The 17,093-nt window shown below is 41.1% G+C and overlaps 2 protein-coding genes across 2 annotated transcripts in view; both read right to left on the bottom strand.

Moving 5' to 3' along the window:
* The window catches only part of cdh15 (cadherin 15, type 1, M-cadherin (myotubule)), a 33,321-nt gene extending 24,037 nt beyond the window's left edge, over positions 1-9,284 (bottom strand). Inside the window, exons 1-2 of the mRNA XM_020610015.1 lie at positions 8,953-9,284; positions 6,008-6,124 (exon numbers count right to left, since the gene is read on the bottom strand). The gene's annotated coding sequence lies outside the window, so the exon portion shown is untranslated. The remainder of the gene's footprint in view (positions 1-6,007; positions 6,125-8,952) is intronic.
* A 129-nt stretch (positions 9,285-9,413) lies between these two features.
* Positions 9,414-17,093, bottom strand: part of acsf3 (acyl-CoA synthetase family member 3) — a 28,273-nt gene continuing 20,593 nt past the window's right edge. The window contains exons 8-10 of the mRNA XM_020609434.1: positions 13,052-13,186; positions 12,575-12,686; positions 9,414-9,936 (exon numbers count right to left, since the gene is read on the bottom strand). Of these exons, the coding sequence (XP_020465090.1) occupies positions 9,801-9,936; positions 12,575-12,686; positions 13,052-13,186 (383 nt within the window). The 3' untranslated portion in view covers positions 9,414-9,800. The remainder of the gene's footprint in view (positions 9,937-12,574; positions 12,687-13,051; positions 13,187-17,093) is intronic.

Here is a 17,093-nt window from a genome sequence, read left to right as displayed (position 1 = left end):
TTGAGAGAGAAAAGGCAGGAGAGTTGAAGGAGGAAAGTGAGAAGAAACTGAAAGAAAGAAAAGGATAAGCAGAATGTTGTCTATGTACACCAGGAGCTAGTTATAAATAGGTGTTTACTAACTGATTTATGCATCACTAATTTAAAATGGGTTGCACATCTTCAAAAGATATTTCTTACCTAGAGATGAGTTATTAAAGATTTACACCCACTAACCGCTGCGTGTAACTGGTGCTAATTTAACCAACGAACAGAGCTAACATTAGCTTTGTCCGTTGATGTGTTCAGCGTGAAGAGTAAAAATGACCTGATATGAAATAAAGATGACATATTTGTTCTGACACTTGATCAAAATTCTGTTTAATAATAAAAACATGAATATAAACCTGAAAGAATTTAAATTACACTTCACAAAAATAGCAAAGATCAGTTGAGTGGCTTATGGTGCCAGTTTGTTTTAAGTCTCACTACACCCTCTTGCAGCTCAGAAGAAATGAGGTGAAGTAGCTTTAACAGTGTAGAAAACCACTAGTTTGATGCTAACTAAAAAAAATCTCAGAAGAAATACTTTACACACAAACTTAGTGACTGATTTCTGAATAGCTGGTACAACCTAGACCAGGCTCCCTGTGCTCATCCCCCTCTTCCCTCCACTGTTTGATTAAACAGTACTTTCCCCCCTTATCTGGGCTGTCGCTGCATGAAGGAGCTATCTGCTGTGTGATTGGCAGACTAGCGCCTGCTGGCTCTGATAGCATTCCACTTTGGTTGGGTAAATAGGAACTTAACTGAACTGAGACAATTTAAACTGTCTAAATGTAAGGAGATTAAAACTGCCCAAACAGTGGCTAAGCAGAGGGATGCATCACTGCTAGTTCTGCCCTACTGCAAGAATGAGAAACACATGTAAAGCGTTGCACACGGCACCTGCACAATATTTCACAAGGTCAACTAAAAGACACAAGCATCAGAGACACACAAAAATCACAAAGAGAATGAGAGGACATACTGGAGCAGCCTTTAGTTGTTTTGTTGATGCCTTGGTGCCCTCTGACCTACAAAATCACTGCCTATGCTCGCACAATCTCACAAAAAACGCACACACAGATATAAATGGTGTGGGGCAGGCAAAGCAGGATGGACCTGGGGACAACTTTCCGCCTGGACACCCTCATATCAAAGTCAGTCCTGCCGTGCTGTGCCCACAGGCCTCTGCAGACTGGCCAGTCGTGTGAGAGACCTACCCTGACTCTAACACTGTGTGGCAGGGGGACCTAGAGACAGATGTTCCCTGCCACTGGCATGGTGCTGAAGAGGAGATGGTATCAGTGGGCACACTCTATGAAAACAGAGGGAGACAGAGAGCCGAACTGAACATTTGAATGGTGATGCTGGGAGGAAGAAAAAGGAACATCACTGGGTGGGTGGGTGTTGGAGGTGGCGGTGGTGGGGTTGTAAAAGGAGAAATAAATCAAGTCAAAGCAATACGTGGCAATGGCTGCTGCAGTGTCGTTAGGAATCCCATCACGCAGCAGCTCCTCTGAGCAGTCAGCAGACACAGGTTGACAGCAGGCCAAAGAGGAATTTTAATTTCCCTCGTCTCACACCTCCCAGCTCAGATACGTTTCCTAACTGCCTGCCCACCCTGTCTGGCTTCAAAGTCGCCTGCATCTCAAACATCACTGGCCCATCCTGGATTAAAGACACTTTCAGTATGATAATATACACAATAGCTGAAAAAATATTTTAATAGCCTAATAGTCTCAAAAACATTACAATTCCTTGTAACTTTGCAAAAGTTACAATCAAAGGTGATACAGTAAATAAAGCCAGAGAGAATTCATCTTATTTGCAGTAGAGCTTCAGAATCAATAACTGTCTTTTAGCTAATGACACAGATTGTCATTCAGTGCAATGATAATTAAAGGTATTTAAAACCACATTAATTGTCATACAAATAATTTTTCTTTGCTCCACTTATTATGATCTACTTGCCTGTACACAGACACAGACATGCAACTGTCTTCTAGAAAAATTTGTAGCATGAAATTTATGTAAAACAGGGCTGAGGAAAGGCGCAGAGCTGGTGTTATCTGGTGATGATGTGGTGTAATTTACAGCTTTGATATTCTCACTTTGCTTCAGGCTGCTTCACCTACCTATACATCAGTGTGCAAATTCGCATCTTTTCCCTGAATGGTTTCTAACACAGTAAAAATGTTTTAGAAGATAATGTGACAATACAACCATGTCAAAGAGAGGCGGTGGTAAAAAGGCAAACAAACAGCTTTTACATTTGAGAAAAAGCCAAAGATGAAGTGTCGGCAATGTTGTTATAGTCTGAATACGCAGAAAGGGAAAACTGTCCCTTTACCAAAAGTAATCACACAGAAATAACTAAAAGTAATGGCATGACTGAGGTGAAGTAATTTAATAATTTACATTCAGTGTTTTAAAAGAAAATTCTTACTGGTACACACGCCAGAGATAACATCTCTTATAGAAGCAGCACAGCAGACAGAGAGAAACAGATACATTATGGATCTGCAAACCCACAGATACAAATCAGCAACACTAACACATACAGACATGTGTTGTATATCTAGTTTTGTGAGAAGTGGAGGATGTGGTAATAACACTGCCCGAACAGAGCAGGGCAGAGTAATGCTGCACATTTCTCCTCTCAGCTGCCACTTTAATGAGCAGACAAAATGGCCACCGTTGAATAATTAATATGCGGGTCCATTAACAAGGCATTAGAATGCATTCTATCTCTTATCGATTTTTTCTTGTCTTTTTTTTTTGAAAACTTTTACTCCATCCGTAGACCACTCTGCATCCAGCACTGGCAAGAATGAAATATGGCTGCTGCTGTTTAAATGTCAGCTTTGTAATTACACATGGAGCCATGAACTGGGCAATCCCACGGACCGAGGGCCTCTGATTTATGGTCGGGCACTGATGGCGAGTGCACAGACACATGGAGACAAAATGCATTCACACATAAAACATCCCTTCCACTCACACTTACATACACCAAAGTGTGATGTTTACGCTTTTATGTGTTGATAGTAAACACAATGACAAGTACAGTCAATCTTTTACTTACTTTTAAGGGACAAAACATTAATTAGTATTTTTTTTTCCATTAACACTGAAAAACATTTTAATATTTTGCTCTAAATAATTTATTTTCTTGTTTTTTATTGTTAGATGCTAATAATGTGTTTTATGTATGTACATAAAAAGTACATACAGGTGTATTTTTGTGTTGGACTGTGATTTCTGACTAGTGTACCGGCTAATTTATGCTGGGACGTGTCAATTACAAAGATGATACAGCAGCAAAAAATTGTTTTGTGGGATTTATTTTTATAATCTCAATTAATAGTATCTGCTGAAAGCTTTAAAGCAAAGTTACAGTATTTTGATTTGTAGTTAAATCTGTATTAAGTTTTGAGCCCTGAGGTACAGTCTGTACTGTATGAATGTTTGGTAAAAAACAAACGAGCAAATAAAAAAAAAGCCAAGCACTGAAGGATTAAAACCATACCCATGTGCTATTTACGCACCTTTAGAGTGAAACGGTAAGTTAATTAATAAAAATATAAAAACTCATTTGGTTCTAGCTTTTCAGATGTGAGGACTTGCTGCTATTGTGTGCATGATAATATTGTAAATACAATATCTTTGGATATTGGGCTGTTGTTCTGACAAAACAAGCAATGTGAAGAAGTCATCTTAGACCCTGGGAAACTGTGATGGGAATTTGTCAGTGCTTTCTGACAAATGATTAATCAATAAATCTAAAAGTACAGTAATCAAAGGATCAACTGATGATAAAAATGATCACTGAAGCCCTGCACACCTTTATGTTTACCATCGCATCAATTCAGAAAGCCCCACTCCTCCAACCAGTGTCTGTGACACTCATCTGAAGTGTAACCTTGGTCCCCTTTCCTCCTCCCAGTGCTTTTTGCTCAGCGGTCTAACACACTCTAGTGGCATGTGGGACACACTGGTTCAATACACCCTCCTTTACACACTCCGCCCATCAGTCAGATTCTAGGCACAGATACCTGCTGGGAAAACCAATCTATATTTGGACGAATGGAGGAGGAGAGGCGAGGCCAGATCAATGTACAGATATTGATACACGCAGCCATGCAAGGAGACTACACTCCTTCTGAACTCATTCTCTCTCTCACTGAAAAGATTAGAAATCGAGATGAACTGCTGAGTAAGGTGTGCGTGTAGATGACAGAGACACTGTAACACACTGGCAGATACTACAGATAGTAGGCAGTGAGAAAAAGGAGGGAGTGGATAGTGGAGACACAGATTACCACCACAGAGCTCAGTAATGGTGCGAGGGGAGCACGTCAATAATAAATACCTCCCATTACACTGCGGTGGACTGCTGCAGCAGCCTGTACAGCATGACACCTGCTGACTCCTTGATCTCCCTCAAATTACAGTGATGCTCTCACACTGAGCTTCTATGGACTACAACACACTGACTGCATCAAACACAGACCGATTTACACCACAGCTACGTGCAGATATATGCATGAAATCACACACGTAGCTGTGGTGCTGGATTCATTTTCCAGCACAGTACAGAGGCTGAGCATCAGGATTTGATCCCCTCTGACGACTCCATGGTGAGGCCTAGATTTGTTTTAAGGCTCTCTCCCTCTCTTCAAAGAGACAAGGCTTGACATGCAGGTGTTTTATAGTATTTGTGGCTCTGATCATCCATCAAGCCAATCGATCACTCTCCCAGCAGTTTTTATTAATGATCTTGTCAGCCAGCCGGCTCTTGGGCGCAGCCGCTTGTCCAGAATGATAGATCATTAGCTAGTCTGCCTGCTATTTATTCTCTCATGACCTTGTCTCTCTCCATTGTTGAGTGGGCCGAGTTATGAGACCTAAAACATGATAATTCACTATTGATTGTTTTTTTTTTTTTAAGTTTTTCAGCTGTGTTCAGCTGCAAAGACAGACAGTGTAAAAAGCATTAAAAACATTTATAGCACGCTAAGAAATTGTTCTTGATTCAAAGTTTTACTTAAGTAAAAGTACATACATTTTAACAACAGAATTTACTTAAAGCACACAGAATGGTCTCGATTAGTGTCATATGAATACACCTTTGGATCACTGTTACCAGGGTATTAATATGTCAGTGGTAGTTTAATGCTGTAGATGGTCAAGCTGGAGCTACTTTACAACTTCATATACCGTTACATAATTTAATCATAAACCGTTTATATGTTTTCTATGTAAACTCTTAGTCCGAAAAGTAATAGCTGCCAGATTAATGTAGTGGAGTAAAAAGTATCATATCTCCCTCTAATATGTACAGTTTGGTGTAGAAATGTGACAAAATGGTGACATAAACCACAGTACAAGTACCTTAATCTTGTACTTAAGTGCAGTAACTTTCAGCACTGGACGCAGAGGAGGCGATGGTACGCAACATCACAGAAGATGAGATGTAGAGAATTAACGGATAGTAATGAGAGACAAAGAGAAAAAGAAGTGAAAGAGTGACAGAGAGAAAGACATAAAAAGGTCAACATAGAAAACTGGGAACGAGTCAGCAGGAGTTTTACAGGAAAGAAGCCTGAGGCTGAGCCAGTGAGGTGTAAGTAGCTTTAGAATAAACATGAGCTCCATGTAAACAATAACTTGACACTACAAGGATCGACAACAGACCTGGAGGAGTTCTGGGTTCACTGATGTGTGTGTACTGTATACTCAGGGTGTCCCTGGGGCCAAAGAGCTGTGCCTGTCATCCCTCAATCAATCTACCCACTTAAATGCACAAAGTCTGTCATGTTGATCAAGTAGCTGCTGGCCCGAAGGTGATTGTCAAAAGTGTGCACATGGATGTATGACTGTATAATTGTAGCCTGATTTTCTGTTTTTGCCTGCAGTGTGTAAGTTCACTGCCTTAAACTCAAAGGCTTTTGTGTTTCTGTGGCTTATTACATCAGTCTCACCTGTTTGCTATTCAGTCAGTGTTCAGAGAAAAGAGGGAGGAACTTCTTTCTCCTTCAGAATCATTCATGATGGATGACTTTCATGTTCGCAGCAGGACGACAGGCTGACTGACACTTCTGTGGAGACAGAGTGACAGAGGATAAGTTTGATTTGATTTTGATTTATTTATTCTTTCAAGCATGTAAAGACAGTTGATATGTCAACACACATAATTTTACACATATCCAACAAATGCTAATCCAATATCAATTTGCTTATACCTAGTACATGCTTGAATGGAGTAGGAAGAAGTCAGACTTATCCAGTCCTACCCCATGACATCATCTTACATCATTGGTTTGCAAACAGTATCTCTTCATAAATAATTCTCTTCTACACCACACTTAATCATTGAGCCTGTTCTTGCATATATCTTGATTGACACATACCTTTATATTTATGTTTAAACTTGTCAATTCTAGTACTGTTTTTTATGTCTACACTTAAGTTATTCCATAGTTTTACCCCACTTATGGAAATACAAAATCTTTTTTTGGTTGTACGTATAGCATGAATTTTTAAATTTAACTGACCCCTTAAATTGTATCCCCCTTCCCTTTCATTAAATAGTTTTTGAATTCCACCAGGTAATAAATTGTTCCTGGCTTTATACATAAGTTTCAAAGTACAGTAGCATACTGTATGCAGAAGTACACATGCAAAACTTTCAAGTGCAGGAAACACATTACGACAGTGGTGATGTCTGCATTGGCTGAATTGTGAAGTTCAAATTTTAAATGTTAATTATTACTGTACATACTGTATAAAGCCAAACATGATGAAGCCCCTGGGAGCATTTCTTAATTGCTGTGTATCTAGTGGATTTTTCCAAATCTCAAAATGAAGTGATAGATTGCATTTGCTGTCTTTGGCATCAAACCTTAGAACAGTTTACTACTTATCTCATGCAACTGATGTTAAAAAGAAAGGAACTTCTCATGAGCCTTGCTTTTCCTGTTGTTTTTGTTACCTTTGTTTAAAGGAATAGCTCACCAATTTGGGAAATAAGTTTTCCTTTTTGCTGAGAGTTAAATGAGAGGACCGATACTACTCTCAGAGATGGTTAGTTTAGTTTAGCAGAAAAATGTTAGCAGAAACAGTTGGCCTGGCTTCGTCCAACATGATACATGTGTATGTAAACCTCACCATCTAACACATTATATCACATTAGTTTGGCCTCTACAAATGTGTCAGTTTTACCTCTGTATCCAGTCTTTATGCTATGCTAACTGGCTACTGGTTTTATCTTCATATTAATGCACACACCAAGGCGGCATCAATCCTCTCACTAATTCTTGCCACGGATGTGAATATTCCTATTTCCAAAGCCTCAAAATATTTCTTTAGCATTACATTTGGCTTAATTCTTCATTTCTTTTTAATTCCATCCTGTTTTTAATGCCTTAATAACACACACAAAGTAGTGCTTCACTCTGTGTTGAAAATATCAAGTCTGACATCACCTGGCAAGGTGAGAGGTTAAAACCGGAGCAAAGCTAGTGTTAAGTTACTTTTTAATAGTTCTTATTCTCAAGCATTTGTAGCGTTTTCTTAGAACATTTCTACATAGCTAACCTTAAAACAATCACATCAAACTTTTTTTGGTTCAGACATTTGCTTTTGTTCTGTTCTGAGTGTTACGAAGTAATTGGCTCCCCATAGGTCTCTGTCTGCCTTGTGACAGTTGCAAACAGTCAAGCATTTCTCTCTGCCTTCAACCAGGTGTATGCTGAGATAAGATTCTGAAAAGCGGGTAGAGAAAATCAATCAGTGATTGAATGAACTGGCATTCAATCAGTGTGCCTGATGTAATAAAAACACTCCTTTTGAAATGTAATACTGTTTCAATTCTTTGTTAGCTTGTGATGCCACCTGGTTCTTGTTACAACTGTCATAATGTGTTCATTGTCTGAACAGGAAGCTAAATTAGTCTAGGAGAATAAATATCATCTTGCAGGGAGGCATACATAAAAAGTGCAGTGACAGAGCAAGAACACACCAATACAAAAACAAGATCATAAACTCTGCCTTCACCTCTTTGTGACATCACCTGCTTTTCAAACCTTTGCCACTCTGTGTGTCTCAAACACATAAACAACCTCACCGGTGTCCCCCCGTAATCCACCCTCCAGGACCTTGGGGCCCAATAAGCAGCCATCTGCAGACAACCTCTTCCACCACGCTCCAGCAAACACAGGCAGGGAATGTCTGAATGTGTGTGTGTGTATTTAAGAGAAAGAGGGGAGGTGAAGGTAGTTCAAGGACACAAGTACTCCATCAAGCTTGAGTCCAGGGAATATTCATCTGCTTCCCTCCCCCCTTGTGTGCCCCAGATGAGCACACACACCTACAGTATAGTGCATCTAGTACTGCAAACCAGGTCTACACTTTTATTTTGACCCTCTGCTGCTGGCTGAAGCCTCAGTGTGGCAGCCACCGTCCGTGACCCTGGCTGACTTCCAGCTCTGGCGTGGGTGGTTGGGCAGGGCGGAGGGGGGATTTGGGGGCACTGAAGCTGTCCTCTGGTGCTCCTGCAGCCCTGCCCGCTCATCCATCCTACCCTGCCAGCCCACAGATCGATAGCTCTGCTCTCTTAATCAGGTCTCTGGTGACTGTGGGCGGACGAGCGCGTGTATGTGGACAGGAGGTTGTATTGGCTGGAGGTTGCACTTGTATTTCTTTCCATTTCACTTCTCTGGCTGTTCTTCACGACTGTTTATTTCAACCATATTTTAGTGTTTCCTCTTCTCCAAATTCTCTGTGTATCACTAATTCAAAACTCACTGACTTTTATGCATTTTCTTTCATCCCCTTTTCTATCGGCTTTCTCTAGCCAGCTCTAGTCAACCTTGCAATCTCTGACAATCCTGTTTTATATTTTTTCCCCTCTCTGTGTCTTTCTTACCATCTCTTCGTTACTCTCTGCCTATTCTTGCAGCATGCCAGAGCTGAGTCAAAACGAGTCCACAGTCAAGTTGGTCCCAGTGCCACTGCAATTTGTTTTGACTTGTGATGAAGACAGAAGAGATGAAGTACTGGAGAAATGGAGATGAAAAAGGATGAGAGGGTTGAAGAGCGAGAAGAGCGAGAGGGTTAGTCAGATGGAGTGCGGGGCATCCAGCTGTGGTGTTGTGCCTTGCTAGAGAACCTGCCTTCAGGCTATCACACCTGTGTAACCACAGCTGCACAGACACACATGCACACACACACACACACACACACACATGCACACACACACACACACACACACACACACACAGAGAAAACAAGTGTAACAAGACTGTGGATAATGAAAAAGTAGCAAACAAAAATAACTCCAAAAAACACTTTTAACTTAAATTTTATAAAACATTTTAATTTTCAGCAAAACATTATTTCAAGGGCATCAGCGTGTACAAATTTATACGGTTTCTCACTGATAACATTTCAAATTCATCAAGTCTCCTATTATATACCAGCAGAATTTTTAGTATTTTGTTTGATGGGGCATAACTAAAATTCCTGATTCTCTATCAACAAGCCTATTGTTCTGTATTCTCTGATCAACGCAGACTAAACCAGCTTTTCTCATCTCATTAGGGCAGATTGAAAAGTCTATGTACTGTTAATCATTACAGTGCACTATATTTTGCAATTATAGAAGAATGCACAAACTACACCCACTGTGCCACAGTGCAGTGAACTTCATAAAAAGAAATCGAAATGTTTTCCCATGTACACCTGCAGTCCTTTACCAGGAACCTGTATGTTGTTTTACATATTCAAGTGGTCCAGTCGTGGGAAAAAGTGTTGCAGGAGGTCTTTCTTGTTGACTTTGCCCATCTGATTCCTTGGCATCTCCTCCACCAGCACCAGGCCTGTGGGGATGGCGTAGGGTGCCATGTGCTCCCTGCAATAAACACTGATGTTAATACAGTGCAACTGTTTACAACAGAAAGGAGATCTGCACAGACTAGTCTGAGACGAGCCTGCATAATAACACACAACAGTGATGAATATACAACAGCGGATGGGAGCATGCATGTTCACACACATACGCAACAACAAAAACAAAAACAGAAAACAATTACAAAACACAGGATACCCCTGTGGCAAAGTAGCTGAGACAGGGAAAGAAATGCCCTTCATACACTCTGCAGCTCTCCTCCATAATATATATAATTCGCCTTCAAGATACAGACAATTCCCTTTGTACAAAACAATATAATCACTGAGATGAAAAAAATAATAATAATAAAAGCAAAAACAGAAGGCTGGGATAATTAAAAGTGTTTTATTTTTTCCGTTTTGAGTGCATGGTTGTTACGTCAAGTCTTAGAGCCTGGAGCTTCTTTATTATCTTCTAACCTAGTTTGTTTGTTTGTTGGTATGTGAGAGTGTGTTTCTGTGTGCATGCTTGTGATGCGAGGGAGCATAATGACTCATACTGCTGCCATCAAACACTCCTTTCAGCAGATGTCTCCATCTCTCTGACTCAGTGAGTAAAGTGTGAGTGAGTATTTGTGCATGCATACACATCTCTGTAATGGGGGCTTGCTTGTGTCACCAAATTCTTCAGGCAGTGTGTCTGTGTGTGTGTGAGCTTGGGCGTTCAAGGCAGTGTGGGCTGTGACAGAGATTCGGACTGACAGCTGAAGCCAGGGCACTGAAGAGTGAGCATCCATCTACTTGTTTATGTCTCATTTTATCTCCCTCTCTTTCTTCCATACACTCTGATCTGTGTGCTGGCACTGCTTGTCCACTGGCAGCACCTGTGGCTGCAAACAATGTGTGTGTTTGTGTGTGTGTGTGTGTGTGTTAACCTAGGTAACGGGCAGCAGCAGTAATCCACCATGCTAGACCAGCAGGTCACAACGGTAGGATCTAACACCCCCGCACCATATGGAACATAGAACTCACATAGATGTGAATAAATTATTGTGGAGAGTGGTAGAAAGGAAGGTGTGGAGGAAAAAAGAAGAAAAGGGTGGAAAAATCAGTATAACCACATTTTATAAGGGGAAGAGGAAAACAAAAGGAAAAGAAAATGAAAGAGTATTTATGCCTAACGTCATCCCAAAGTGGAGGGCTGCCATGTCAACAGCAGCTGTCTGCGATAGACAAAATAACCTCCACTGACATTTAGAAAGAGAGAGAAAAAAAACCCGTTAGCTCAAAAGACAAAGCCCTCCATAACAACCATTTGTTCGCTTCTTCCAAATCTTCCTCTTTTTCATCTCCTGTCTTTCCGTCAGCTCCCCTCATTAGTCCAACTCTGGCCTCTCTTTCTCTCACATCTTTTCATATCGATCTGATGCTCTGATGATTTCAGGGCCAGTCACTTGAGATGTGTGTGCTGAACTGTGTGGAGAGCTGCAGAGTCTGCAACAGGAGGTTTCATTTGTTTACCACAGGACTGACAAAGAGCTGTGGAAACTGTATTCCTGAATCAGAGCAATAAGATTTTACCACAACCGGGTCAGCACTAGTTTACAATAATAGGATAGGGTGCTCTTTTTGTATTGTGGATTCAGGATGATGGATTGGTTGGATGTTATTCAGGTCAGTCTCCACTGGTGGTATGGGAGGCCACCTGCTGCCATGGAGCATTTTTAAAGGTGGCAGGTGGTCCAGTGGTTTGTGACTTCAAGTTTACAGGTTGGTCAGGCCAAAAACAGCACAGTGTTAAAATAATGGAAGCGGCTGCATTAGTTTGGGCATGTTGACAAGACAAAATATGAATCAGGAAGACCAGTTCAGAATAATAGATCCATGACTTGAGTGCCTTAGTAGACCGCAAAACACTGCACAACAGGTTATCATACTATGACAAAGAATCTTACAACCCTACATGACTTTAACATAATTTTGAAAGCAAGTATATGATAATCCACAAATTTTATTAGAGAGCTAACCAAGAGACACTGTACAGAGCAGAGCATATGAGCGGAGGGCGAGTAGGGGGATTTTGGACAAAGCAAAGGCTCCAATTTTGCTCCGGTACCGCTGACACCACAAGCCTGAAGTATGCCCACACCCGACTGAGAATGCATCCGCATCTTGCACAGTCATCCAACACTCGCAATCAAAAACTGGCCATTGCAAGCTCAACAATGGAGTTCCTGAAGTACTTTAGAAAAGAAACTGAAAGGTCATACAGGTATACTGTACATTTTTATTTAATTAGGTCCACTGATTTGTTGAATTTTACATACGACTTGTGTGTTATATTCCTTGTTATATAGGCCTAACTGTAATTTAAAATGAATAAACTAAGTATTTGTTGTTCTTTAGGTCTTTGGGATGTAAGGCTACAGTTTAAACTAAAAGTAAAACACATGCAGATTTTTTCCCCTTATTTTGGAGTGAGCGGGTGCGATCTGAGTTGAGCACTGAGCGATATCGAGTGTAGCAGCCCAGTGTGGCTTGAAGCACGGGAGCGGAGCGGGTGAACAGCTCCATGAGCGAGGAGCGGGAATTCTCACCGCTCCACTTGGCTCATATGCTCTGGTACAAGGGAAAGATGATCAAGTTAAAAGACACAGTACCTTGCCCAGGCTTTCAGCTCTGGCAAGGTCATACTCTGCCCCTTCTTTAGCTGCACCACTGCAGTGGCTTTCTGTCCCCAAGTGGCATCTGGGGCCCCAATCACAGCCACATCTGCAAGGTTAAAAATCACACAAAGTGGACATGTTGTCAAGTTTAACAAGCTGACTTTTATCTTTAATTAGAGGATGTTTACATGCAAATTAGTGTGTACAAACTGTTGCCCTTAGGGGACAGTGAAGACCATTCCATTGTTTAGTCATAAAAAACTCCTCGTTTGTCTGTATGTTTAGAATAATTGAACTACTGCACTGGGGGATTGTATACTATGTAAAAATGCTATGAGAATACTGTTAAATTCCCTGACATTATGATACTCATTTCATTTCACAAACTGTGTGCTACAGGACAGAGCCTAAACAGTGAAAAGTACGTTACTGTCCTGCTACTTATAGACTAAACCTGTACAGCACTCTAACCTATGATGTCTGGATGAGCCAGGAGGTGACGCTCCACCTCGAGTGCACTGATCTTGTAGCCACCAGTCTTGATGATGTCAACACTGCTGCGGCCCATGATCCAATAAACACCATCTTTATAGACCACTGTGTCTCCTAAAAGACAAACATATCAGGTAGAAAATGCATGGACTGATTACTGAAAAATATGGTAATGTCTTTTAATCTGGAAAAAAACTAAACAGTTTGCAGTTTCACCATTTGTTTTTAAATTACACTGAGAATCAACAGCGTATTAGCATTGTCTCCAAATATCTTTATTTACTTTCTGTTACAAAAACACAGTCTGAGCTGTGCTTGCCACAACAAGACAACATATACAGTTTAAGTAACACTCATATTACTGTAATGATACCAGTAAAGTAGGGCACGTAAACTTGGTTGAATACAAGACGTGTGTGTGTACTGTATGTGTATGTAAGTATGTTTGAGACAGAAAGTCAGAGTGCAGTGGATAGATGAGTGTTTAAGATCTCCCCACATCTTCTCCCTGCACCCAAGCACACTGTCACACACGGACGCAAGAGTCTAGGGGAAAGCTGTGGGGGAGGATGAGTACAGCATGTGGGATGTGGGTCTCAGCTGGGCCCGGGGATGACGAGTAGAGGAAATGGGTCAGTATGGATGAGTGGAGAGAGACAGAGGAAGAGAAAAATGGACATAGGAAGGAAGTAGGAGAGAGACCAAAAGAAGGAATGGGAAGGTGTCCTTTTGGATTATTACAGGCGGTGTGTCTGCAGCTGGGACCGAAGGGGGAATAGAAGAGTGTGGGTGGAGGGCTGAACAAAGACAGCAGAAAGACAGATCAGTAAAGGTACAAACAGAGGCTACGGCTGGTGGACCACTGAGGACATCAAGGAAAATGTATCTGCTCTGTTTCTGGAACTGTGGGGATTAAATGGCCTGAGGAGGCGTTCACATTAGACACTTAAACACACTCAGGCTAATTATTAACATTCTTAAATGACAGTTTTTACCCTCAGTAATACAAAAGACACCTTCTTCAGACATACGGGGGATACAATAAATGAAATTATTATTTCTGCCCATCAGTCTACAGTCAGAAACTGTAATGATAAAGTCAAAATTATTCTTTCAAGTTATTTTGGAAATGTATTAACAACTAAAATCTGAAATTCCTCATTTACAAAAGCATTCAGACCCTTTGCTGGCACTCCAAATTGGTAAACAGTCTTACATACAGTAGTGTTTTTACACAGTTTCCCATTCATGCATTCATATACAGGTGTCATCACCAGGAACAACTAGGGGTTCACAGTCTTGCTCAAGAACACTTTGACATGTAGAAGCCGGTGACTGAACTGCCAATGACCCGCTCTACCTCCTGAGCCACAGCCACCACAGCTAAAATGTGCAAACTGTGGTCAGGTACATCCTGTTTGCTTTAGTGTTCCTTGAGCTGTGTAGACATTTATGTGGCAAACTGAAATGACAGGCCATAGGTAATAAAGGAACAGACCTGTGTATATAAGTTGCAACAGTTCATACTGCATGTCAGGACAAAAACCAAGCCATGAAGTCCAAGGAACTCCCTGTAGACATCTCTCTCTGTAGGTGGTCAAGGTCGTGACAAAGAACACAACAGTCACTGTAACAGAGTTCCAGAAGTCCTCTGCAGAGATGGGAGAACATGCTAAATGGACAATCATCTCAGCAGCTCCCCATCAATCCGGCCTTTCTGGGAAGATGGAAACCAATATGGCTCAGAGACTGAGAGCATGAGGAAAAGACCCTTTGATCTGATGAGACAAAACTGAACTGTTTGAACAGAATTCCAAGCACTGCCCATCACCTGGCTATCACCATCTCTACAGTGAAGCATGGTGGTGGTAGCATCATGGGAGAGACTATGGCAGGGACAGGGAGGCTGGTCAGAACTGAAAAAAGAGGTCCTTGAAAAAAATCTGTTGCAGAGTGCATGCAACCTGAGAAAATGACCCGAAAGATACAGACAACACAATGCTGGAGTGGCTTTTGGACAACTCTCTGACTGTCCTTGAACATCTGTGGAGAGACCTGAAGACAGGATCTGCCAAGAAGAGTGGGATAAACTGTCCCAATCCAGGTACAGTCTGCAAAGCTAGTGGGACTTACCATAAAGACTAAAAGCTGTAACTGCTGCCAATGAGGCTTCTACAAAAGTAGAGAATTAAACCTCTGGATACTGTTTTTGATTTTAAATAAAGTAGCAAAAAGTTCTCAGAACATGTATTCAGTTTGTCACTATAGGATAATGAGTAGGGATTGGGAAAAATGGCAATTTTTTCCATTTTAAAATAAAATCTACAGTAATATGTACAAAAAGTGGTCCGATCACTTTTTGAAGCTACTGTATACTAAGCTAAGTTAACTGGCTGCTGGCAGTTGCTTCATAAGAAACAAATTTGAGAGTGGTTGTAATCTTGTTATCAGACTCTTAGAAAGACAGTTATAAGTGTATTACCTAAAATGCTGAACTCCCGTTTTGTTTTCTTAGGAGAGACGGAGCTGCGCCGGGAGACTCATTACCTCAGCATTTCTAAAATCTTAGATACAACCCTGCACGGAACTTTCCCATAAGGTTAAGCTGAGCATGTTTGCAGACACTACATCAAGAAAAGGTCTGCATCTAATATATAAAATCAATGCCCTGCCTTACCTAGAATAAACACAACTGTATTTTGATGGTGTTCTGTTTCTACTGCCATCTTTTTTTGTATTCTACTACATCATTTAATCTCATTTGTTCTCTACTCTAACGCTGTGTCCCCTTATCCATCTTGCATTGCAATATACTTATTCAGCTTTTCCTACTCTCGTGTCAGCCAAACACAAAACTATGCCTTTTTTTTACATTTTATTTTTAGTCCCATCCTTGCCCCCCATTTTTTCCTCACTATCTATGGAGCAGCACTCATCACACCTCCTGTTTCCTTCTCTCCACCTTATCTTTCCGTCTCCTCTTCCCCATCTTGCCTCTCTGCTTCAGCATCAATAGAGGGCCCATCTGTTCTCATACATCACGCACTTCATTTCAGTTTATTAGCTGGGATAAATCATAAATATTTCATTATACATCACGGGCGGCTGTCGCCTGCACACCGACAATTTATCACCACTGCCCTCTCTGCTGGCTTGCCACGGCAGCTATAAGCTTTCCAGTCTATTAAACAAGATTGATACAGTGTGTAAATTTAGATATTGGGAATTTCTTCACAGACCAGTGCTCTGCACTGATAGGCCAGGGTAACAGGGAGGGAGGATGGAGGGAGAGAACAGAATGGGAGTAGAAGAGCTCGGTTGGGTGTTAACACCGCTAACAGGGTAGTTACAGTTTCCCCTTTTCTCCTCCTCTTTTAGGCGAGGGGTAAAAGAAAAAAAAAAGCCAGAATAATTTGCTTACAGCTGTGTAACTCTCTCATCCTATGTAAATAGATATGGGGAACAGCAGTTTACACGCACAGCGATAAGCTGTGTGTCCTGTGTGTGTATGCATGAGCCGCAACATAAAAACTACAACAAAATTTGGCTGCAAGCATTTAAGAGCAGACAAAGAAAATGACATTAATAACATAATGTTTAACAAAGAGGTTTAAAAGAAGCACTCAGACAACATTCTTGAACCGAGTTTGAAGTACTTGCACAGGACTCTGACCTTGTCTCTTTGAGAAGAAGGAAATAACGAGGGATAGAACAGGATGTTTGGATAGACACACAAGTGGGAATAGTGATTGGAGAACACAGACTGATAAAAGAGAAAAGAAGGGTGGGAGAGAGATTGCTGGAAACCGTGTTACTAGGGCGCACGCACATACACATACATATACTGTATGTACACACACACATGCAACACATACATACAGAACATGCACGCACACAAACAGTACTTCAGGCATCAGAGACTCTGCCATTACGTGTTATGGCGTCGGCAGCAGATATGGCCGAATGGCTTTCTTAATTAAAACGATAAGAAGCCTAATTGCACTGGGCTTTCATCTCATTC

The sequence above is a fragment of the Monopterus albus genome, unplaced genomic scaffold (genome assembly GCF_001952655.1).
Source record: "Monopterus albus unplaced genomic scaffold, M_albus_1.0 scaffold4.1, whole genome shotgun sequence".
NCBI classification, from domain to species: domain Eukaryota; kingdom Metazoa; phylum Chordata; class Actinopteri; order Synbranchiformes; family Synbranchidae; genus Monopterus; species Monopterus albus.
The sequence above is the reverse complement of the archived record's forward strand: the minus strand, read 5'-3'. Positions and strand labels throughout refer to the sequence as shown.